The 26,554-nt window shown below is 37.5% G+C and overlaps 1 protein-coding gene across 1 annotated transcript in view; it reads left to right on the forward strand.

Moving 5' to 3' along the window:
• Positions 1–26,554, forward strand: part of EMCN (endomucin) — a 127,463-nt gene that overhangs the window by 27,375 nt on the left and 73,534 nt on the right. Inside the window, exon 2 of the mRNA XM_005681371.3 lies at positions 19,732–19,851. Coding sequence (XP_005681428.2) covers positions 19,732–19,851 — 120 coding nt within the window. The remainder of the gene's footprint in view (positions 1–19,731; positions 19,852–26,554) is intronic.

A 26,554-nucleotide genomic window follows, 5' to 3' on the forward strand; every position in this document is an offset into this window, starting at 1 on the left:
CTGTATCAAGTGAGTTTTTCCCAATTAGCAAGGTATATTCTTTTCTCTTAAGCTACATCCACAGTAAATGTTTGATTAATATTAGCTGGATTTATTTATATGATTCATTATTTACTTGCTTCATAAAGCCAAAAACATGTTTAGGATTATATGCCTTGACATATATTTATTATATGCCTTAATGAATTAAATTCATTAAGTCAGAGCTTTAATTTACCATTGAATAAATGGTGCAGATAAAATGATGCTTTATTACCATTTTACAATACTATATTACTACTAACAAAAATAATAGTAGTAAATTTTATAAATATATAATTTTTTCTATTTTTCCAACATAGATAATTAAACAGTTATGCATTATAATTGTGGAAGTTATCATGTTTTTTCATGGCAGATATATTTTACTAATTAATTTGGTTTATAGTTATCATTGTGTTTCCTGAGGTACTTATATGAAAATTCATTTGTTAATGAACTGAATTTTACTAACTGAATACTAGTAAAAAAATTACTGATTTTTTTTTTCATCTAGTGAAACAAAAAAGTGAAATTTTAAGGTGAAATTCTTTAGCTTTCATTCACATATTGGGAAATTAAGTTAAAGAGACAAACGATATTAAAGAAATAAATTTGAAAAAGATTAAGTTAGTTTCAGATATTGTTTCCTCAGATTAAACAGTGTATCATTCCAACTCCTTTTTCTTCTCCTCCGGGAATTCAGTTTATCTCTCTACTCACATTGGTTTCTGTTCTTGGTTAATTTTGCTCCTACTTGTTTGGACTGCAGAGATGGAAATTGAATTCATGTTGTAATAAGAATCTAACCACGCTTAAGCAAAATAACGATAGTTACTACTTAGTTGTATATAATGATCTCACCATACTGTTTTATTTGCAAGTATAATTTTAAGATAAAATATCATACTAATAATTATCCACTTCTTGCTTGGGATTTCCTTTGCCTTTACACCTTTTCTTGATGTATTTATTCTGTACTGTTTTACTAAATTTGTACATTTTTTGCTTTTGTTGTTTTGTTGTTCACTTTATATTTATTCCTACTAAACTTTGTCCTATAAATGAATAATAATTTATCTAATTATTTTTCAGTGTATATTTCCTATTATCCAAGATCTTAAAAATGTAGCTCAACACACTGTCCTTTAAAACCCTGATTTTGATTATGATAGGCTGTATGGCTCCTTTTTTATATACAGTTGATCCTTAAACAACAAAGGTTTGAATTATGCAGGTTCACTTCCACGTGGATTTTTTAAAATAATAAATACAATAGTCCTACAAGGCTTCTCATGTGGCGCTAGTGGTAAAGAATCTGCCTGCTAGTGCAGGAGGAGACTTAAGAGATGTGGGTTCGATCCCTGGGTTGGGAAGATTACCTGGACGAGGGCATGGCAACCCACTCCAGTATTTTTGCCTGGAGAATCCCACGGAGCCTGGTGCGCTATAGGCTCACAAAGAGTTAGCTACAAATGAAGCAAATTAGCACGAACATTTGCATAGCCCCACACAGTTGGAGTTCAGTTGAATTGGTGGATGCAGAATCTCAAATACAGAGGTCAAGGAGGAACTTCAGATCAGGAGGGAAGACTATAAATTATGTGCAGACAGTACAAGGGATCAGGACCCTTAACCCCCTCATTGTTTAAGGATCGGCTATACAGCATTTTCTCCACATAGGCTTTCAGGACGTTAATGAATTGTTGATCACCTATTCAGTCCTTCGTTTATACCTATAGTATCAGTAATGAGCTTTGGGCTCTTTTGATCTTGATTCTTAAAGAAAGATGGGAATAATACATGGTGGCATGAGGTAAAAAAAAAAAAAAGAAGGATAAAAATGGAGTCAAGGTTGACTTTCTGTCATATGGAAAAGCTAAAATTTAGTACATTCAAAATAATTTAAGACTTATTTAGTGGCTTTTAAAAACTTTCACCTAGAGCAGTATTTCCAGGTACTTGAGATAATTTTAGGCATCAATGAAATTAAACAACATTAACTCAAATCTCTATGATAATTAGTTATCTAGGTGTTTGTTTGGTGTTTTGTCTTTACTGTCCTGTAACATTCACAAATTTCATTTTTCAATATAAGGAGAGCAGGACTCAAGCATAGAAACATCATAGTCAATGATATCTTTATGGAATATGACTTTTGTCATACTATTTATTTTTATAGTTAAGTTTTAAATGATATGATTTTAAAGAAAAAGAGTAAAGAAGTAATAGTAGATAAAGAATATGAATAAGCTCACAAAGGTGGTACAGGTGTGAATGAAATTTTGGACACACTTTCCAAGAGATTAAAACTTAGGAGACTGCTACAGCCAAATATGGCATTTCCTCTTGTCAGTTTCTTTTTCTCACTAGAAACCTGCTAAAATGGACAAGAGTTTTGAAGATACTTTGATAGTTGGTAAGTGACTCTTCTGAATTTAGCAAACACATTTCACTTCAACCTTTATCACCCATGAGAATAAGAGGTGTCATACTTTCAGACGTTACAGAAGTCTCACTGGAGATAATAAAAATGCCAAGAGCATAGAAAATGCCCCACAAATTTTTCCCAGAGTTTGAAGTGACCCTATATTAGAAAAACCTCATAAATCCCAGTTTATGAACCATAAATTCAACACTGTTGAATTCACAAAAAAAAAGCAGAGGAATGTTTATAAATAGTAATAATGCATAAAGGAATAATGATTTCCCAATAAATTTAAACCCAGAAATTTTATTTCAATATGAAGTTTCAATAGTAGATCGTATGTTCAATATAAATACAACACAAGTTTTACTTTCTTTTTTAGCTAATGGTAATCTATTTAAAGTGATAAATTAATTATAATAGTCTGAAGATTCTGGCTAGTCAGGTAAAACTTAAATTTAGCATATAAAAAACAGCTAATAAGCACCTATTGTCAAGTACGAATAGCAGGAGATACACAGATAAATGTTAATGTTATCTATTAGAATTGGTTGAAAATTGATTTTTCTGGTATATTTCACATAGTAATTGTAAACTAATAAAAAATGTTTAGTTATACAGAGCACTATATTTCTTAAGCATGTTGGATAGAAGAAACTATATATAGTAATGCAACAATACATCTATTGGTTTTCTTTATTAATATTGCTGTTAGGAAAGTAAAATTTAATTGTTCTGGCATTAATTCATCTTTAAAACTGGAAAAAAAATCAGTTTACAATAAATTCAACTATAATCTAATGGTAACTTTCGTGCTTAGAAAACTTTATACTTAATACTGGTGATATCTCAAATCTAAATAATTATCACTGCTGCATTGAAGTGCTTGCTTTATAGCTCCAAAGTCTGTTCATTCTGATTATCCATCCTGCCATATTTGGGAAGAAAACAATTTATAGCCAATTCTGGATTGATTTGCTATAGAAAAAATTTTCAATTATCTTCTGCCATAAACACATAATTGTGACTCAGCAAATTTGATTCTGAGTCTAGTAAACACCATTTAATAAAATAAGAATAATTTTTTATACCAAGGATGGCTCCAGGATATATCTACCTTTAATATAAAAGCATGCTCAGACTAAAGACTTACTTGCTGCTCTGGGAAAAAGTCCATTGCCCCACATCTCCTCAAATACTTCTTGGTGGAGAAAAGATTAAGTTTTCATGTTCATCTTTATTTCCACCTTCCTGCATCCATTGAATCTTGTACTCTATTTGGTTCCTTGTGACATTTTCTTCATCTTTGTTCTGGCAACAACCAAAAGGTAATTCCCCATGCTTTCCTGCATGCCCAGAAAGATCCACTTAACTCGAGTCTTGCTGGATATTTGCAGACTTCATGTGGAGTGCAGGCCTGCATGCTGCACGCGTAGGTGACTATGCATAGGGAGGGGGGCTTTACAACAGAGAGGTGAAAAGTTAAGGATAAGTTTCAAATACTTCCATTCTTAAAAGCTTTTCACCTTCTTTCTTGGCCTATTCTCTCCTCTCTTCCTCTACATCTTCTGCTGTCTTACCCTCGAGGATTAAAAAGAACAAATCATTTCTGCTTTCTTGGGAAGAGCAATTAAGTTCTCCTTACAGCTCTTTCAGTTTTGGGAATCCTTCTGAATTTCCAAAATCACTTCTTACAAGTAGTCAGGTGAATATTTGTTCCTGTGCTAAGTCGCTTCAGTCGTGTCTGACTCTTTGCGACGCTATGGACACATAGCCTGCCAGGCTTTTCTGTCCAAGGGATTCTCCAGGCAAGAATACTGGAGTGGGTTGCCATTTCCTCCTCCAGGGGACCTTCTCAACACAGAGATCGAACCCACCTCTCTTATGCCTCTTGCATTGGCAGGTGGGTTCCTTACTACTGGTGCCACCTGGCAAGCCCAAATAAGATAGAAAAACTTTTCCATCCCAGTCTTCATCTTGGCATTTGGGACAGGACTTTGGAGAGGTTCATTCTTCTTGTTAAATTTTAATGATATTATACAAAAGGGTACCACTTTTAAATAATAAGGTGAATGTGAGTCAATTGAGAAATAAGAATATATACTTCTTGCTCTCCTTCTCTTTAAATATGGATGCCCTAATTTCTTCCGTTGTCAGCGAAGCAGATACTTCCCAACCAAGCTTGGAAAACGTATTCTGTAAACGTGTCTGTTGCCCACTATTAAATAACAAAAATCTGTTGCAGTGTTCATGTAAGTGCTCTCTCTTTCCAAACGGTGCATCTGTCCCACAACATGCAGAGTTATTTTTAAATGTGTTAGATTTAATTAGCCCACCACAAGGGACTCTTTTGATGGCATCCTGAAGGAGTGTTCAAAATATTTTTAATTTGGAAAAATATACCATATAAACGCTAGAAAGCTAGTCTCCAAAACAAGAAAGTAGACACCATGACTTCTTCTCTGTTCTTATATAAATACATGATGGGCATCTACTGGGCATGTGGTTCCATCTGAGCAAACTGAGCAGTTTTTCCATCTCCAGTGTGGAAAACTGTGGAGAAGCAGATTCACAGAAGGAAAGATATGCTTTTATTCTAGCACTTGGAGCTGGTACATATTGGAAACAAAGGGCTGTAAATCCCCTGCTCTGTTAAGTCTTTGCTTATTTGTTTCTGATTAAAAGTATGTCACGAGTGTTTAAAGACTGTCCTTCACTATTTGCAGGGAATGAATAAGGCAAGGTATCAAATTCTGGCTCAGCTTGTAATCCTATATGAAGCCATTAGTCAAATGAACAAGATTATACTCTTATTGATACACCACGATCCACAAAGTAGTGGTCCTCCAATATTTTGAAAGTAAATCCTTCATTTACATGAAAATTGCTAACTACCTTCCCAATAAGATGATAAATGGTGCCTACTAGTTGAGAAGACTAGCTACCAGTGCTTCCCTGGTAGCTCAGAGGTTAAAGCGTCTGCCTGCAATGTGGGAGACCTGGGTTCGATCCCTGGGTTGGGAAGATCCCCTGGAGAAGGAAATGGCACCCCACTCCAATATTCTTGCCTGGAGAATCCCATGGACGGAGGAGCCTGGTGGGCTACAGTCCATGGGGTCGCAGAGAGTCGGACACGACTGAGCGACTTCACTCACTCACTCGCTCAGTTGAGAAACAGAATGCTGCTAAATGTTAGCATGCATGTGTCTGACTCTTTGCAACCCCATGTATGTGTGCTAAGTTTGCAACCACAAACATGGCATTGCAGTTCTAAGCCTAGCCAATGTAGAGGAAAAGAACATGAAAGATGGGATTAGAATATCTGAATATAAACTAGACTCTAACACTTTCTACTCTGAGTCTTGACAAGTCACAATCAGACCTCGATTTCTTCATCTATAAAATGGAGATAATAGTAGTGTCTGTTCTACTGTTCTATGAAATTGTTAAAATCAAGTGATATGAAAGCAATTATTATTATACATGCTTAATTCTTGGAATGTCTATTATTTAAAGTTGTTTGTCTATTCAAATCATTCTTTTTAGGGCAAGAAAAGATTGTCTTTGAAAAATCAAACAACTTTGATTTTTCTGTAGATAGAAACAAACTTTTGTCCTCTTATTTTACCCCTTAATAACCGAAATTACCATCTCTCGATACAAATTAAAAAGCATTTAAAATCAGCTAGAGTTTTTCTTTACATTTAGAGAAGACAAAAGTAAGAGTTAATAAAATAATAAATATGACACCTCAAATTCAGGCAAATATCATTTGCTAGCTTCAAATGCAATACTGTAGACTTTTTACAAACTCACCTGTCACTAATCGAAAGTAGACACATACACAGACCTACACATACACACTGTTGAGCAGTTGTGTAGCTTATTGTATATGAGCTCTATTCATTCATGTTGGTATTAGTTTTATCTATGTAAAATATTTCATCATTTGCTCTTCTATGTTAAAAAAGAACATTCCAACCCAAAGTGATCCAAATATCTATTTCAAATTTTGTCTTTCACATTTTCTCTATTTCCAGGTAGACTAACACCTGAAGGGAAATATATTTTGACCAGGTAACATTTCCAGATTGCATATAGGTAGTCAGATTGCATGAGGTAGTCATTTTGTCCCTTGTAATACAGAAATCATTTGGGGACTTAGATTTCTCCCAGGTGATGAGTTGGTAACTCCATGAAGCCTTTGTATATAACTGCTGAAGTACAAGCCTCCTTCTTGGTGTGTAGAAAGGCAACTTATGTTTTATTATTTGCCATAATGAGTATTTGCACTGTAATTTAATCTTAGAAGTAATATAATTTTGTAGCTGAAGAACCTCTATTCAGCAGACACTTTTCATAGAGAGGAAACCAAGACCCAAAGCAGTGAAGTGGCTCACGCAGTGGCATCGTTAGCTGATGTCACAACGGCAGAGTCTCTGTGTCCTTCTACTTCCCACGGTGTCATTTCTTGTAAGTCACTCTTCTGAACTAATGTCACCTGCTGGAGGAGAATATCTAGTGAGACCTTCCCTGTTCCTGAGGAAATGCCAGGAGGGCCTGTATCAAGGACCCAGGATTTCAAGTGGTGACAGTCTAAGCTCAGAGGAAAGCCAGGGCTGCCATTAGAGAGAGAGTAGGACCTTGCTCTCCATGGTGATCGCTGCCCCTGAGTGGAGCCCAGAGCGGGGCCAGAGCAGCGCTGGTCCTCCCAGGACTGAGGGAGTCTGTGGTTTTTCCCCTTCCCTAGACAAGCCCAAGAGACTTGCTTGTACAGTTTGCTGGAGGTGACCAGAACCTGCGTGTGAAGCCTAAGCGTCGGGTTTCCCCGGAAGATTGCTGAATCACAGAATCACAGTTCTTCTCTGGAGTCAGAACAGAGCACGGCAGGAAGGGTCTCGGGACGGTTGTCTTAGAGCCCAGGAATATGGCCAGGTCACTTCTTTCCCTGAATACTCCCATTCTTATAAATATTAAAATATAACCTTTGCCTTTTTATACCTTAAAGAGCTGACACACCTCAAACCTGGCACAGCATATAAAAATCCCCTTATAATAGAGTCCACAATTATGGAGCCTGATCTGCAAAGAATCACAGTTGTTTTGTGAAGGAAAAATACCTGCAAACCCCCATAATTTCAAACCTGACACCTGGATGAATGGAGAAAATTTGCCTTGGGAGCCTCCATCCGTTTGTCAGCCAAAGCACCTTGGATCTGTGGGTCCGTTTTGCAGATATTATTGTTTTCTGTTTAAGAAACTCACAAGTGCAATGCTGCCTTCCTGTCCTCCCCAGAGGGCCAGGTGGCTGAGACACCTGTCCATGCCCGAGCCTGCCAGGCCTGGCGCTCCCTCCCTACTCACAGATGGCTGGCCACCTGAGGAGATTCCTCTGTGGGGCAGAGCTCTCGCCCACTTATCTGCATGTTTTCTTCCCGTCAGAGATGAGATTTTCTTCTTAGCTCCCAAATTCATTCCACCTATGAAAGATAAGCATTCTCAAGCCTTTTGTGTTCACCATAGTATTTTTTTAGCCTTAATAGAAAAAATACTTTAAACTTCAAATCCTTTTTTTTAAGAGTTCTTAATGCTTTCATTTAAAATGAAATTTCCCTGTTTTCCTCTCCCCAAAGATGCTACTTTTAAGTGTGTAATATCCTCAATGCCCATGTCAGGCTTTATATTGTATAGTCTCTTTTTCACTTGGCACTATTGACGTTCCCCTTCTTTTTGAATATCTTAACTTCTTTTTCTGCCGTGAAACATTTTTTTTTTCTTTCCTTCTCATGCAAAATTATCTGATTCCTCTTGAAATCTGTTCTACCAGGAGAAGGATTCCGTTTATCCCAGACACATAGAGACATAACCTTACTTTGATTTCCCTGAACTGGCCTACAACAAACTAAACACAGTATTAATTATATAGCACCACTAAAAAATAATGTTATTGATTCATTTCACTGTTTTACTGAAAGCCGCACAGGCCTTCATTGCTGTGCGGGCTTTTCTCTAGCTGTGGAGAGCGGGGGCCACTCTTTAGTCGCGGAACGCAGGAGCTAGGGCACACAGGCCGCAGTAGTTGTGACTCGCAGGTTCCAGAGCACAGGCTCGGTACTTGTGGCACCCGGGCTTAGCTGCTCCATGGCATGTGGGATCTTCCTGGACCAGGGACTGAACCTGTGTCTCCTGCATTGGCAGGTGGATTCTTTACCACTGAGCCACCTGGGAAGCTCCAGCAACATTTTTATACAGCACCTTGATGTAACCTTATAGCTGTTTCATATATGTGTAGCTTGGGTATCAAAATAAAGTCTAAATTCTTCTAGGAAAAACATTTTTAATTTTGCTTAGCTTCTATTAAAATAGACAAATGTTTGTTGAGGTAAAAGTCTCATTGGCTAGTAGCTTACTTATGCACTTCATATAGAAAATATTGAAATTATCAGACCAATGCAGATAGAAGAAATCATCATGTAATAATTGTTTTCTTTAAATTGAGGAAAAAAATTAACTGTATTTCATTTGGTTGGAAGTAGGCCAAAGTGACCTTTGCTGTGTCAAAGGGCAATGTGTTTATATGACACTGATAATTTAAAGGAATCAGTCCCTTATCTTTCATGAAGGTTCTGTTTTGATGAGAATATAGAAAGTGGTATCATATTTCATTTATTTATTGTTTTTATATTAATATACAAATTTATTTTACTTATCCATGTATAAATTTGTAATATACTGTATTATATAATTAATATTTTGACATATTTTCTTGTGTGAGTGAAAATTGAAATTTTCCACTTAAACTTTGCTAATTCTTTGTTACTTCTTTTCAGACAAAGAAGATATAGGGTACAATATTGAGCAAAAATTATGCTATTACTGACAAAGTACTACAAAAAAGGACCTTATCACTATTTATAACACCCAAATTTATGCATTGCCATCACATATAAATATAGGAAGTGGATCTGTATTCATTTATAAGCTGTAATACATAGTGAAGAAACATCTGCGAGTGATAAATGAAAATTGACAATCGCTTTATTTCAATATATAATCTGTAAAAGTTTCCAAAAATCTAAGGGGTGGTATTTATAGGAAGTGGCATTGCATGAAGACAATATGAAATAGTAGAAGTAATACATTCTAAGTTATTGAAATATAAAATTATCTACTTTACCTTCAGTTCCATAAACCAATTAATCTAGTTTATTAAGTTATTACCTAATAATGGTATTTTGAAGGTTTATAAAGAAACCATTCTTTTTCCTTAAAGAACTTAAAACCTTGTCTGAAGTTGTCTTTATGGTTAAAACTGGCTAAGAAAAAATATTTTCTCAGATAATTCAAAGGAAAACTTCAGCAGCGTCTCTGCCACAAGTGCATTCCACATACACAAAGAGTACAATTAGAGAAGGAATTTAACTAATTGGTGCCGTGATCTTTGAAACTCCCTTAAATTCATACATTTTCTAAGCTGTAAAATGTGTGGATTCTATTACATTAGGGTATTTTTTAAAAGTTTGTTCCAGGTTTCAAGTTCTAGAATTTTAAGTTACTGTTATTCAATGTTTGTATTGATCTAGAAAAAGCAAGATCAGTCTCTAGTAATGGATTTTCAGTGGACTTTAGACACAGACTTGGTAGGGGAAAAGGTAGATGGGGAAATAGTTTTCAATCAGAGTAGAACCCTATGGTCCTTACTCCCCCACCCACACCCCCTCGCCTGCCTTTTGTCTGTGGAAAAACTTTAGCCAAACAATAAGTTTAATCAGAGCAGTGACAACATGAAGAAACAAAGGAAAACAGGCCAATAAAATGAAATAATAATAGTTTAGTCATTAAGCATAGTTAAGGACCTCTAGTTCCTCCTCAAGGGCCATAGATAATATTCTGAGCCATATCCTGTGAGCTGTCTTATAAATACTGAAACCCCCACCAGGTAGAAGAAGTTAATTACATTATGACCAGTTTGTAGCCAAGACATGTGGCAAGAGGTGCCACACTCTTGAGAACTGGCCTCAAAGAAATGAGAACAAACCAACCCTGGAACTGAAGATTAACTGTACTTAGAACAGTCAAGATGACACTGGTCAGACCATTGACGGCCAATTTCAAGATGACTGTCAGAGTCAGCCAAGCTGTTTCTGCTTGTAGCATCTTTCTTCTGTCTATAAAAGTGCTTGCCCATTGATTGTCAGTGTGCAGGGGGCCGGGGGTTGTAATCGACCTTTGGACAGGAGTCCACCTTCCCCTCACTGTGGATTGCCAGCATCCGAGATAAAGCAAACTTTCCTCTTTATTTATTTATTTATTTCCTCTTTCCAACCTTGCCTCTTTATCGGCTTTTGAGCGGCAAGCAACTGGACCCCCTTACTTTTTGTTACAGTTGCTCATTATGACGATGGATGAAATTCTGACTCTCAGAGATTATTTGTGAGTTCCTATAAATGTAATTACAAAACATGTTAAGAAGATTGGAATCAATGACTTGATCATTTGAAAACAGGAGAAAATATGATACCTGGTTTCTAGCCATAAACTGAATTCTCATAGTTCTTATTTTGTGATTAAAACAGTGATTGTCCTTAAAATCCCAATAATGCTTCATTCTTTCATAATGTAAGAAGCTTGTGCTTTACATCCCTTGTGCTCTCTCAGTGTAAGCGTATTGGTATAGGGTGGAATGGGGATGAAGCACCATCTGTTTCTCTCAAGAGCAGCAGTCTCTGGTTTGGCACAAGCAAAGCTATGAAGCACAGGTCTCCTTGTTAAATTTATCTTTAAACATTTTGGAGGTAAAGAGAGAAAAATGCTACCACACCATGTCCTGTGAAGAGAAAATACTTCAGAATAAACCATTTCCCTCAATAGTTTAGTATAAGATCAAGTCAGACTTAGAATAAATTTACAGATAATAGAGGTAAAGTATAATTGATAGTTACTCATACTCTGGTCAATAAAACTTTAATGGCGGTGTGTTTCAGTCACTCAGTCATGTCCAACTCTGTGACCTCATGGACTGCAGCTCACCAAGCTTCTCCATCAGTGGGATTCTCCAGGCAACAATACTGGAGTGGGCTGCCATTTCCTTCTCCATTAATGGTGGTAGTTAGAATAAATCTTTTCCATCATATCAGGAGAGAAAATTTCTATTTGCAATTTTTTTTAAACCTCAATAAATCATTTTATTTTTCAATTTTAAACACCATTAAAAGATTAGAAATAGCCTTTGAAGATTTAAGTCTAATATGGAAACATCTTATATGTTTGTTTATTTATATGTACATGACAGTATGAATCCTTGTTATTAAAAAGAAAAAGTGAGCTATTTTGTCTCTTTCTTCATCATTTCATGGGGCCAAAACATCAGTCTGTCTAGTCACTTCCACACTTTTAGTATGACACCTTGTCAGAGGCAGAAAGCAGGTTGGGGGGAGTGTGGCTTGGCATGAATCCACCATGCTGTGGCCAGATGTTTGATGGTTAAGAGTATCTTCTCTGGAGTCAAGGGTGTCTGTACTGAAATCCCAACTGTCTTACTTCCCAGTGTACAATATGAGCAAGCTGCTTACCATGTTTCAGCTTCAGTGTCCGTACCTATAAGATGGTGATCATAAGAGTATGAGCTTATGTAGGGTCTTTGTTAGGATTAAATGAGATAATCCACAGAAAGTACTCACACGCTACCTGGAACATAGTGATGCTCCATATTTATATGGGTTATTTGTCAATCCTTGCCAAAAGAAGAAATGCTCTCTATTGAACAATCTGAAGAACTAGTAATGGAGACGATTATGAGTGCTGGGAAATCAGCGGCCAAACATGTAGAAAGAAGAAGACAAGGACAAGCCTTACATTATAGCTCAGTCTTGCTAAATGAACAGTGAAAAAGAGGAAAACAATACAATGGGAAAGGTTAGAGATCTCTTCAAGAAAATTGGAGATCCCAAGGGAACATTTCATGCAAGAATGGGCATAATAAAGGACAGAAACCGTAAGGACTTGACAGAAGCAGAAGAGATTAAGAAGATACAGCAAGGATTCAAAGGAACTATACAGAAGAGGCTTTAATGACACAGATAACCATGATGGTGTAGTCACTCTTCTAGAACTGGACACCTGGAATGTGAGGTCAAGCAGCCATGTAATTTAAAAGATGCTTACTCTTTGGAAGGAAAGCTATGACAAACCTAGACAATGTATTAAAGAGCAGAGATAACATTTTGCCAACAAACGTCCATGTAGTCGAAGCTATGGTTTTTCCAGTAATCACATACAGGTGTGAGAGTTAGACCATAAAGAAAGCTGAGGGCCGAAGAATTGATGCTTTTAAATTGTAGTGCTAGAGAAGATTTTTAAGGGGAGATCAAACCAGTCAGTCATAGAGGAAATCAACCCTAAATATTCATTGGAAGAACTGATGATGAAGCTCCAGTACTTTGGCCATCTGATGTGAAGAGCTGACTCATTGGAAACACCCTGATTCTGGGAAAGACTGAGAGCAGGAAGAGAAGGGGACAGCAGATGATGAGATGTTTAGATTGTATCACTGACTCAATGGACATGAATTTGAGCAAATTCCAGGGGATAGTGGAGGACAGAGGACCCTAGCATGCAGCAGTCCATGGGTTCACAAAGAGTCACTTAGTGACTTAACAGCAACAAATATCTTAATCTTACTATGTTAATTATGTGGTAGAAATTTGTGGCTAGAAATTTCCCTACTAGTTTGCCTCAAACTATACATGTGAACTTACTGATTTCACATGACGACTTCAAGAGGGCCAACAACATTGGTAAACATAAAAATGGGAGTTTCTAGTTCAAGTTCAACAAGTGGTTTCTCATTCTCTACCCTCCTCATTCCCCAGTCATGTTTTCTCCAGTTGAATTTCCTTCTAGTCTCTTCCCATTGCTCCAAACAAACTTGTAGGTGAAGTCCCATGTCTCTGGGTTGGTATTTAAAGTCCTTTATAATCTGGTCTCCAGAATTTTACCAGATACATCCACCATGTCTTCTCGTAGCAATAGCAGTTCAGCCAAACAGAGCTCTTTGCCTGCCTTCAAATCCCTCTCATTTCCCCATTTCACACCTTCACTCATGTTCTTTCCTCTTTCTGTGTGAACATGTTACTTACTCTTCAAGCTCCAGCCCCTGTCAACGCTCTCATGAAGTATTCCTTAATCATGCCAGAAGATTAGTCATCTTTTATAAATTCTTGCCTCAATTTTTTCTTGTCCCACAGTTTTCAAATTTTTAGCTGGGATCACTGTAAGAAATACATTTTGCACTGGCACACATTTCATTCAGACATACGTCACACACACACACACACACACACACACACACACTCCTAAGCAAAAGCGTCAAGAAACAATATTTACTCTCATTATTTACAAAACTACTCTAATGTTGTCTCTTTTCTCTTTCATTTGGGGAAAAAGCTCTGACTGCAATACATTAAATAGATTTAAATTTCTCTTTAATTGTTTAATAACTCAAAGTTTGAGAAACACTGTTATACACATCTCAAACAGAGTATTCTTTGTTATTTATTGTGTACAGACATATTCCCTACTATATTAAAATCTCCTTAAGTGTGACTGTTTGGTACAACATAAAGTCTTTCACTGTTTAACTATGCTTTTCATACTGGCTACCAGTAAGTGTGTGGAAGCAAAAAGGAAAGAAGGAAAGAATGAAGTACGGAAGGGAAAAAAAAATATGAAAAATATCTCTGAGTTGTGAATTATACTCAGAAATTAAGGTTGTTTTCTATTTAGCAAGTCAAAGAGGGAAATCATTCAAGCTATTTACAGATGAAATTCCCATCCAAGTAGTATATGCTTCTTTGAATAACTTCTTCAATCTCAATTTAAACTTAGAAATTAGTATTATGTCATGGACTCTAAGACAAAAAGAAAGATAGCAAAAACAAAATGACTAATTAATAGAGCAAAGGTAACTTCATATGTGCTATGTTCCTTTTATCTGCTAGAAATTGCACAGCAGGAGGGGAGGGTCGTAAGACCAAGGGTGTGGATGTATCTCCAGAGGTGAAAAAAGCTTTGATTTGGTTTCGGTAAAGCCTGCGAAAAGGCAATGTTGTTGTTCCTGTCTGTACAGAGCATGCCAGTATATGCTGAGTATGTCAAGCAATTTCTGTGAGCTCTTTGTAAACAAAGTCAGAGCTAAGCACTAACACTCCCAAGCCCCTCAAATCTATAAAACGAAACAGGAAGAACACTCTTATCTCGTGACATCTCAAATATTGCTTTTCACTGACTTTCAAGATTATTGTTTTTTCCTCAAATTCAAAGAGGAAAATTTTGAATGAAATTTAAATTCAAATTTGACAAGTTCTGTGAAGGATGTGCATTGACTGTCGTGACATACCCAATTTGACTGGCGTTTGAACCTAAGTTTTTGTTATTCAGAGTCCACCTTCTTATCAACGTGTGTTTCTCTGACTCTGTATACAACTGACCTTTGAACAACATGTGTTTGAACTCCTTGGATCCACTTGTATGACTGTATGTTTGTGTGTATGTGTGCTCACTCGTGTCTGACTCTTTCCGACCCCATGGACTGTAGCCCACCAGGCTCTTCTGCCCATGGCATTTTCAGTGCAAGAATACTGGAGTGGGTTGCCATTTCCCTCTCCAGGGGAATCTTCCTGACCCAGGGATCAAACTCGCACCTCTTGTGTCTCCTTCATTGGCAGGCAGATTATTTACCACTGCACCACCTGGGAAACCCCATTGCTTGTATAAATGTTAAGAAATTACAATAATATTGTGTGGAACAAATCTTTCCATAGATCACGGAGAAGTCCTACATGCTTCACTTTAAAAAATAATATTGCAATGGGCATTTTAAGAGTTTTTGTAAGACAGTGACTTTCTATTGCCAAAAATAATTATTAAAAATAAATATATAATATATATAACATTGTACTGTCTTCACTTCTGTGCTTTTGACTATTACAATTGAGAGAAATAAATCATTTTAAAAGGCAGATTTATGGTGGCTCTAGTGCCAAGAATTTAGGCTTGTAGCAGTTGTTGAATTTTTTAATCTATTGTCTACTAATATATTCCAAAGAGACAATAAGTTTACATATATAGTTAGACACACACACATATATCTATTATATCTGTATATGTATATACAGAGAGAGAGAGAGAAAAGGGGGAGAGGAGAGAAAGAAAGGAGAATGCTATGTCCCAGGTAGAAATGAATTAGTACTAAGATTTTAGTATTTACTAAATACACTAGAACCACAGCCTTGTCTAACTCAATGAAACTAAGTCATGCACATGGGGCCACCCAAGATGGGCAGGTCCTGGTGGAGAGGTCTGACAGAATGTGGTCCACTGGAGAAGGGAATGGCAAACCACTTCAGTATTCTTGCCTTGAGAACCCCATGAACAGTATGAAAAGACAAAATGATAGGATACTGAAAGAGGAACTCCCCAGGTCACTAGATGCCCAACACGCTACTGGAGATCAGTGGAGAAATAACTCCAGAAAGAATGAAAGGATGGAGCCAAAGCCAAAAAAAAAAAAAAAAAAAATACCCAGTTGTGAATGTGACTGGTGATAGAAGCAAGGTCTGATGCTGGGAGCCACCACGGGAGATCCCCCCCATGACAAGATCATGTGGAAGAGAACTGTTAAGCAAGGCTTCAGAACTCAAGGGGCTCCCTAGGCTTTCTCGAGCATCTACCCCAAAACCAGAATCTGTCTGTTTTACTATTTCATGACTTTCACCAACTCCTCTGACATTAACAGGAGGCTATTCCTGACCACCTTTCTCTGGAAAAAATTAACTTAGGGCTATAGCTAATAAGTCTCCTGGACATGAGAAGAATATTTCCAATCAAAATCCCTCTGTTAGCACTCTAGCTTGCTTGGCAGGTATACCCAGACTCTTGCAACTACGCATATGATTATTTACAGCCTCCCAACTATGAGAGGCACGGAAAGCCTAAAACATAGAGTCTTTTAAAGAGTTAAAAGTTATTAGAGTAGTGCTGGTGTAGGATTTCATTATTGGGCCAAGCTTGTTGCTAAGTTCCCATATCTCTTATCCACTGTGCACCTGGGAGTGCGTTAGTTAACATAGTTGGAAAGTAAGAAAAATAAGTGTAGCGTTAAAATTAACCACATCAGAGTTTTGAGCTAATTGGTTCTTTCTTGTAACTCATTGCAACTTTGCTCCATGAAAAATGTAACTTGTTTAATACTTTCTGAGGCTGACATAGATTAAAAATATTAAAAAAGAGTCTGAAATGCAGTACTTGAATGCAATTTCAAAAATGACAGAATGATCTCTGTTCATTTCCAAGGCAAACCATTCAATATTACAGTAATCCAAGTCTATGCCCCAACCAGTAATGCTGAAGAAGCTGAAGTTGAATGGTTCTATGAAGACCTACAAGACCTTTTAGAACTAACACCCAAAAAAGATATCCTTTTCATTCTAGGGGATTGGAATGCAAAAGTAGGAAGTCAAGAAACACCTGGAGTAACAGGCAAATTTTACCTTAGAATATGGAATGAAGCAGGGTGAAGACTAATATAGTTTTGCCAAGAAAATGCACTGGTCATAGCAAACACCCTCTTCCAACTACGCAAGAGAAGACTCTACACATGGACATCACCAGATGGTCAACACTGAAATCAGATTGATTATATTCTTTGCAGCCAAAGATGGAGAAGCTCTATATAGTCAGCAAAAACAAGACCACGAGCTGACTGTGGCTCAGATCATTAACTCCTTATTACCAAATTCAGACTTAAATTGAATAAAGTAGGGAAAACCACTAGACCATTCAGGTATGACCTAAATCAAATCCCTTATGATTATACAATGGAAGTGAGAAATAGATTTAAGGGACTAGATCTGATAGATAAGAGTGCCTGATGAACTATGGATTGAGGTTTATGATATTGTATAGGAGACAGGGATAAAGACCATCCCCATTGAAAAGAAATGGAAAAAAGCAAAATGGCTGTCTGGGGAGGCCTTACAAATAGCTGTGAAAAGAAGAGAAGCAAAAAGCAAAGGAGAAAAGGAAAGATAGAAGCATCTGAATGCAGAGTTCCAAAGAATAGCAAGAAGAGATAAGAAAGCCTTCCTCAGCGATCAATGCAAAGAAATAGAGGAAAACAACAGAATGGGAAAGACTAGAGATCTCTTCAAGAAAATTAGACATACCAAGGGAACATTTCATGCAAAGATGGGCTCGATAAAGGACAGAAATGGTATGGACCTAACAGAAGCAGAAGATATTAAGAAGAGGTGGCAAGAATACACAGAAGAACTGTACAAAAAAGATCTTCACAACGCAGATAATCATGATGGTGTGATCACTCACCTAGAGCCAGACATCCTGGAATGTGAAGTCAAATGGGCCTTAGAAAGCATCACTACGATCAAAGCTAGTGGAGGTGATCGAATTCCAGTTGAGCTATTTCAAATCCTGAAAGATGATGCTGTGAAAGTGCTGCAGTCTATATGCCAGCACATTTGGAAAACTCAGCAGTAGCCACAGGACTGGAAAAGGTCAGTTTTCATTCCAATCCCAAAGAAAGGCAATGCCAAAGAATGCTCAAACTACTGCACAATTGCACTCACTCATCTCACACATTAGTAAAGTAATGTTCAAAATTCTCCAAGCCAGGCTTCAGCAATACGTGAACCATGAACTCCCTGATGTTCAAGATGATTTTAGAAAAGGCAGAAGAACCAGAGATCAAATTACCAACATCTGCTGGATCATGGAAAAAACAAGAGAGTTCCAGAAAAACATCTATTTCTGCTTTATTGATTATGCCAAAGCCTTTGACTGTGTGGATCACAATCAACTGTGGAAAATTCTGAAAGAGATGGGGATACCAGACCACCTAACCTGCCTCTTGAGAAATCTGTATGCAGGTCAGGAAGCAACAGTTACAACTGGACATGGAACAACAGACTGGTTCCAAATAGGAAAAGGAATACGTCAAGGCTGTATATTGTCACCTGCTTATTTAACTTCTATGCAGAGTACATCATGAGAAACACTGGGCTAGAAGAAGCACAAGCAGGATTTATTGCCAGGAGAAATATCAACAACCTCAGATGTGCAGATGACACCACCCTTATGGCAGAAAGTGAAGAGGAGCTAAAAAGCCTCTTGATGAAAGTGAAAGAGGAGAGCGAAAAAGTTGGCTTAACGCTCAACATTCAGAAAACGAAGTTCATGGCATCTGGTCCCATCACTTCATGGAAAATAGATGGGGAAACAGTGGAAACAGTGTCAGACTTTATTTTTTGGGGCTCCAATATCACTGCAGATGGTGACTGCAGCCATGAAATTAAAAGACGCTTACTCCTTGGAAGAAAAGTTATGACCAACCTAGATAGCATATTCAAAAGCAGAGACATTACTTTGGCAACAAAGGTCCATCTAGTCAAGGCTATGGTTTTTCCTGTGGTCATGTATGGATGTGAGAGTTGGACTGTGAAGAAGGCTGAGCACCGAAGAATTGATGCTTTTGAACTGTGGTGTTGGAGAAGACTCTTGAGAGTCCCTTGGACTGCAAGGAGATCCAACCAGTCCATTCTGAAGGAGATCAGCCCTGGGATTTTTTTGGAAGGACTGATGTTAAAGCTGAAACTCCAGTACTTTGGCCACCTGATGTGAAGTGTTGACTCATTGGAAAAGACTTTGATGCTGGGAGGGATTGGGGGCAGGAGGAGAAGGGGACGACAGAGGATGAGATGGCTGGATGGCATCACGGACTCGATGGACGTGAGTCTGAGTGAACTCCGGGAGTTGGTGATGGACAGGGATGCCTGACGTGCTGTGGTTCGGGGGTCGCAAAGAGTCAGACGTGACTGAGCGACTGAACTGAACTGAACAATAACTTGCTATAAAAACACTTGGTAAACACTGCCCAGAGAGTATTTAATTATTTCACCTGACAATGTTACTTTAGTTGGCTTAATTAAGTGTCAAAGTTACACATGTATTCCTCACTAGTTTTGTAAGATAGCATTTTCTTTCAGAACCACAGACCACTCCTGCTATCATCTTAAAAATTCATGCCATTGGTGAAAAGCTGATGGAGTGAATGAATGAATACTGAACTCAAGGTTGAATTCTTTTACAATTAGAAAATTAATTCCAAAACCATACATACGGTTTATTTTGTTTAAATATACTAGAATGTTTCTCAGCAAAATAAGTGTAAATTTTAATGAAACTACTTTAACACAATTTATTTTTTTCAGAAACCCCATCTGCAAACACTTCACTATCAACAACGTCTAATGTAACTACCATTTCACCAACAATAAATACCGCGACATCACCAAATGATGAGAAATCAACTGTTGAAATATCTACTGAAGGTAGGATTAATTTTTCATGAAATTTACTCTAACAATAAAATTATCATCCATACATTTAATCATAGGAAAATTATTGGGGAATTTTGTTTCTTTGGTATGAAAGTCTGGGTTATTTCCCTATTTCGAAATGTATGTGTTATTTTGAATTGAATACAGAGCCCTGAGATCATAGTGGACTTCTTTTTTGGGGTCACTTCTTGTTAGAGAATGATCTTATGGTGAGGGTTATGCATACAAAGTTTATTTTTAGAGATGATAAATTATCATTTCTCAGTCACAAAAATATCTTTCTAACTATTCTAGTTCCCCACTTAAGCAGCACAGCTAACATGGTGGAACTGCATTAATAACAGACTGATATTATTAGTTACTCTAGGATGATAATAGATATGACCAGTACATTTCAGTAGCAGTGTCATCATTATGGCTACTGGGCTGAGTGACACCTGTATCATGTTTTATGGCTCTTGGTATTAAAGAAAATTACCTTATCATCCATGAAAAATAAAGTGAGCCATTAGGATCATTCAGTTAAAACCTCAAGAGATCATTAACCCAGCACATAATGCATTGTCCATCCTGAAGAAAACATAAAATGAGGCATATCATTCAGGCCCAGTAAACAGTGGAGCAGGGGAAATAGAAATGTTTGTTGATTTCCTATGGGCAGAAATATAGTTATCATGCTAAGGTCACAGAAAGACCTAAAAATCAGGTACCCTAATAAACAGAAATCTCCACTGCTGTCTTTCTTGCCCTCATATTCCTCATTTAACTTCCCTTCTAAGACATACGGAAGATTGATAAGGGCTGGTTCACTGGACTTGAATGTGATGCTGATACTCAAGAGAAAAGGGGTATTATGTTGTAGTTCTTTGTTTCCAAACTGTCTAATTCTAATGTGAAGCCAAACCAACCCTTAGAACTTCTTTACTGAACCAAGAGAAAGTATTACATTACACATTGAGGGCAGCACAGGAGATTTATTCTCAAAATGTGGTACAATCTGCATTACCAACTTAGGGAAAATCCAAATGACAGCCAGGGAGCCAGGGACCATGAGGCCTTCATCCAACTCTCCACAGGCTGAATTATTTCATTTTTCATTTTAATTTTTACAAAGCATATCTCTCTCTCCGTATATATAGATGTGCATATTTTTATATAAAGATATATATATAATAAAATATAATATTATATATATAAAATCTCTATCTCCCTTCAGTCTCTCTGAGTTGCCAAATGAGTCCTTTGCTTAAAATTGTTTGATTTTGATAAAACATATTACTTTTACAAGCAATAGTGTGAAAACATTAGTCACTCAGTCATATCCAACTCTTTGCAATGCCATGGACTGTACCCTGCCAGGTTCCTCTGTCCATGGAATTCTCCAGGCTAGAATACTGGAGTGGGTAGCCATTCCCTTCTCCAGGGGATCTTCCTGACTCAAGGATCAAACCTGCATCTCTCATATTGCAGACAGATTCTTTACCATCTGAGTCGCCAGGAAAGCCCTTGTAATCAATAATATCCCCCAAAAGAACCAGAAAACAGAGAAGGTAAGTGCAGATGTTCCATGAAGCCCCAAAGAGTTAAAGTTCCACAGGTTTGTTGGTAACTACTGGGGACATATACCCTCTAAGTAGGAAGATCCCTAGCTTGCCTACAATGGTCTATGATGAATAACACTGTCTAAATAATAACACAAGTCCTGACCACTATGGTAAGTGATCATGAAAGGGTGGAGGTGGAGGTTTCACTGAAAGAATCCAGAATTGTAATTTTTGATACCAAGAATTCACCTTACCTTTTTCACTTGAAAGAGAAACTCTATACTTACTCATGTGAAACATAATGGGGGAGACCTTTACATCAACTTTACCTTTGGCAGCTCCTGTTGAGGGACACTTGATAGAACATTTGAAATCATGTGCTCGCACACACACACACACACACACACACACACACTTCTCCTAATTCCTTATGAGGGACATTTTTACTGCTTTATATTGCCCATGTAATAAAAACTAAACTAACCTGCCTGTTTTTCAAAAGTTGTCCAAGTAAGTTTTAAATTATTCACATCCAATTATGAAAATGGTAATAGACCATAAGAGTTTTTCTTTTTTAAAATTTTTATTATAAGGATGTCCATATGTACCCACAAATAAAGAATACTCTAATTCATCTCTCAGAATCAATAATCATCAAGCTTTTTCCCCATTTGCTTCATTTTTCTTTTTCTTTCTCCTTCATTCCATCCTCCCACCATCTCTTCTTTCCCTTTTTCCTGCTTTGTACCTCCCTCTTTTCCTTTATCCTGCTTCTTTTCTTCCTGTATTCTCTCTCTCTCTTTGTATTTTGCTTTTGGATATTTTGAAGGCAGTTCAAACTGTATGCCATTTTACCTCTGCACACTAAGTATGCATCACAAAAAATAAGAACATTTATTACAAAGCTACAGTGTCATTATCAAATTTCCCAAATTAATACTAATGAATTCAGTTCAGTTCAGTCACTCAGTCGTGTCCGACTCTTTGCGACCCCATGAATCGCAGCACGCCAGGCCTCCCTGTTCATCACCATCTCCCGGAGTTCACTCAGACTCACGTCCATTGAGTCCATGATGCCATCCAGCCATCTCATCCTCTGTCGTCCCCTTCTCCTCCTGCTCCCAATCCCTCCCAGCATCACAGTCTTTTTCCAATGAGTCAACTCTTCGCATGAGGTGGCCAAAGTACTGGAGTTTCAGCTTTAGCATGATTCCTTCCAAAGAAATCCCAGGGCTGATCTTCAGAATGGATTGGTTGGATCTCCTTGCAGTCCAAGGGACTCTCAAGAGTCTTCTCCAACACCACAGTTCAAAAGCATCAATTCTTTGGCGCTCAGCCTTCTTCACAGTCCAACTTTCACATCCATACATGACCACAGGAAAAACCATAGCCTTGACTAGACGGACCTTAGTCGGCAAAGTAATGTCTCTGCTTTTGAATATATTATCTAGGTTGGTCATAACTTTTCTTCCAAGGAGTAAGCATCTTTTAATTTCATGGCTGCAGTCACCATCTGCAGTGATTTTGGAACCCCCCAAAATAAAGTCTGACACTGTTTCCACTGTTTCCCCATCTATTTGCCATGAAGTGACAGGACCGGATGCCATGATCTTCGTTTTCTGAATGTTGAATTTTCAGCCAACTTTTTCACTCTCCTCTTTCACTTTCATCAAGAGGCTTTTTAGCTCCTCTTCACTTTCTGCCATAAGGGTCATCTCATCTGCCTACCTGAGGTTATTGATATTTCTCCCGGCAATCTTGATTCCAGCTTGTGTTTCTTCCAGTCCAGCATTTCTCATGATGTACTCTGCATAGAAGTTAAATAAGCAGGGTGACAATATACAGCCTTGATGTAATCATTTTCCTATTTGGAACCAGTCTGTTGTTCCACATCCAGTTCTAACTGTTGCTTCCTGACCTGCATACAGATTTCTCAAGAGGCAGGTTAGGTGGTCTGGTATTCCCATTTCTTTCAGAATTTTCCACAGTTTATTGTGATCCACACAGTCAAAGGCTTTGGCATAGTCAATATAGCAGAAATAGATGTTTTTCTGGAACTCTCTTGATTTTTCCATGATCCAGCGGGTGTTGGCAATTTGATCTCTGGTTCCTCTGCATTTTCTAAAACCAGCTTGAACATCAGGGAGTTCACGGTTCACGTATTGCTGAAGCCTGGCTTGGAGAATTTTGAGCATTACTTTACTAGCATGTGAGATGAGTGCAATTGTGCAGTAGTTTGAGCATTCTTTGGCATTGCCTTTCTTTGGGATTGGAATGAAAACTGACCTTTTCCAGTCCTGTGGCCAGTGCTGAGTTTTCCAAATGTGCTGGCGTATTGAGTGCAGCACTTTCACAGCATCATCTTTCAGGATTTGAAATAGCTCAACTGGAATTCCATCACCTCCACTAGCTTTGTTTGTAGTGATGCTTTCTAAGGCCCACTTGACTTCACATTCCAAGATGTCTGGCTGTAGATTAGTGATCACATCATCATGATTATCTGGATTGTGAAGATTTTTTTGTACAGTTCTTCTGTGTATTCTTGCCACCTCTTCTTAATATCTGCTGCTTCTGTTAAGTCCATGCCATTTCTGTCCTTTATTGAGCCCATCTTTGCATGAAATTTTCCCTTGGTATGTCTAATTTTCTTGAAGAGATCTCTAGTCCTTCCCATTCTGTTGTTTTCCTCTATTTCTTTGCATTGATCACTGAAGAAGACTTTCTTATCTCTTCTTGCTATTCTTTGGAACTCTGCATTCAGATGCTTATATCTTTCTTTTTCTCCTTTGCTTTTCACCTCTCTTCTTTTCACAGCTATTTGTAAGGCCTCCCCAGACAGCCATTTTGCTTTTTTCATTTCTTTTCAATGGGGATGGTCTTTATCCCTGTCTCCTGTACAATGTCACGAACCTCATTCCATAGTTCATCAGGCACTGTATCTAGTATCATTTAAAATCCACTTCAAAGGGCTTTAAGGGTTAAAATCTAATAGAACAGTGGGAAAAGAAGGAAATGAGTACATTCTGGGGTCTCTGAAGAAACCAGCTGAAAGAATAATGGTGGAGAAGAGATGAAAAAGGGAAGACAAATTCTGCTCTCCACAAAGTACTGGGATCCAGGATGAGAAACAAAGTCTGGCATGGTGGAAGAGATGGGTGAAGACATCAGGCAGCTAGGGGTCCATTGCAGATGAAGGAAAATGAAGGAACAAGAGTGGAGAAGAGAAAGGAACTCTTTCTTATCTGATTTACTTGATCACCACTTGTATATTAAGGGTATAAGTTAGTTGGACTTAGTATATTGATATTGCCTGTGTTCCTAAAAACAATATACTTAATACACAGATGAGGAATATACATTGGAAGGACTGATGCTGAAGCTGAAGCACCAATACTTTGGCCATCTGATGTGAAGAGCCAACTCATTGGAAAAGACTCTGACGCTAGGAAAGATTGAAGGCAAATGGAGCAGGGGGCAGCAGAGGATGAGATGGTTAGATAGCATCCCTGACTCAGTGGACATGAATTTGAGCAAACTTTGGTAACTAGGGGAGGACAGAGAAGCCTGGCATACTACAGTCCATGAAGTCTCAAAGAGTGGGACACAACTTAGTGCCTAAACAACAACAAAGAAGACCATGGAAAATTTGCCTCAAATTCTCATATTCTAACCAGCGTATCAGGATATATGGCTTTCTCTTTTCAGGCTTGTGAGGAGTTTTATATGTTGTCTCATTCTTCAAAGTAACCACTTTTAAATTATATTATAATACCATAAAAAGTATATCTATAGTGAAATTATTTTTATTCCCCATTCCTCAGGGCCACCAAGGTCATTTTAGACATAAAGGATTTACCAAAAAATACAACATGGAGAAACATTTTTATTTTCATTTTAAGTTGTCCCCATCAGATTTTCTTCTTAAAGGTCAAAAGATAGTTGATTTAAATGTTCATATTTATCTAAAATACATACATTTTCTTCCTTATGACAATGGCAGAAATTCTATCATTAGAAAAATGGGAAATGTGCAGCCAAGATAGGAATCCTTGCAGTGAAGCAGTCACGGTGGCACAGGTGCTGATAGAGCTTTGCCAAGAGCAGGCTTGTTTGCAGAAGTTTACTCAATTAGAGAGATGGGATTTGATCTATTTCTAGATGTGTATCACATGCTCTGTGCATTTTATTCAAAGGCCAAATGGCCAGGGTTAAAATCAACATTTGGTCAACACTGAATATCATCATTATAAAAGGAAATTTTAAAAATACACCTGCAATTTCATTATTAAAATATAAATATTATTCAACATTTTAAAAACACTTAATAGGCAGATATTTTAACAAGCTGAATCATAATGCAGAAATAAAACTTCTCAGCACAGATACTTCAAATTTTTGATACTAAATAGACATTCAGTTTCAACTGAGGTAGTAGAGAGACCAGGGATTTGGGGCCATTTCTTCCCTATAGGAGGCCAGTTGTGGTGGTGTTTAAGATGCACTTTCACTCTAGAAACAAAGATAAAACTATAAGGAAGACTTTTAAAATGCATTCTTGTAAATTTTCTTATATGATTAATGGGGAAAAAATAGGCTTGGGGACCACATTTTTCTCCATATCTTTCTCTTTTATCCATTGTCTTTGTATTCTTTGTGAAGTTTGAATTTAACTTGAACTACTTGGGATATCTCTGTTACTTTTTTTTTTTCTTTTTATAAAATTTCAAAGTAGTAAAGGTGACATTTTGCTTGTAGTTTATCTTCACAAGTTATGACATGTTCCAAAATTAGACGCTTTCTTAAAACTCTTGTGTTCTAAATGGAATTAAACACAACTCTAAAAGGTTATTTTGGAAAATATTATGAATGATACTTTACTAAACCACTTTTCACAGAGTAGAATTATATTCTTATGATTTAATCTTTTATAAACATTTGTTGACTCAAAATGATGTATCCCTAAAAGATGTATATAGCTATGCGGGTTAAGTCATTTCAGTCGTGTCTGACTCTTTGCTCCCTTGTGGACTGTAGCTGACCAGGCTTCCCTGTCCGTTGAACTCTCCAGGCAAGAATACTGGAGTGCGTTGCCATGTCTTCCTCCAGGGGATCTTCCAGGGAGTCTTCCTGACCCAGGGATCAAACCCATG

Source organism: Capra hircus, chromosome 6 (assembly GCF_001704415.2).
Source record: "Capra hircus breed San Clemente chromosome 6, ASM170441v1, whole genome shotgun sequence".
NCBI classification, from domain to species: domain Eukaryota; kingdom Metazoa; phylum Chordata; class Mammalia; order Artiodactyla; family Bovidae; genus Capra; species Capra hircus.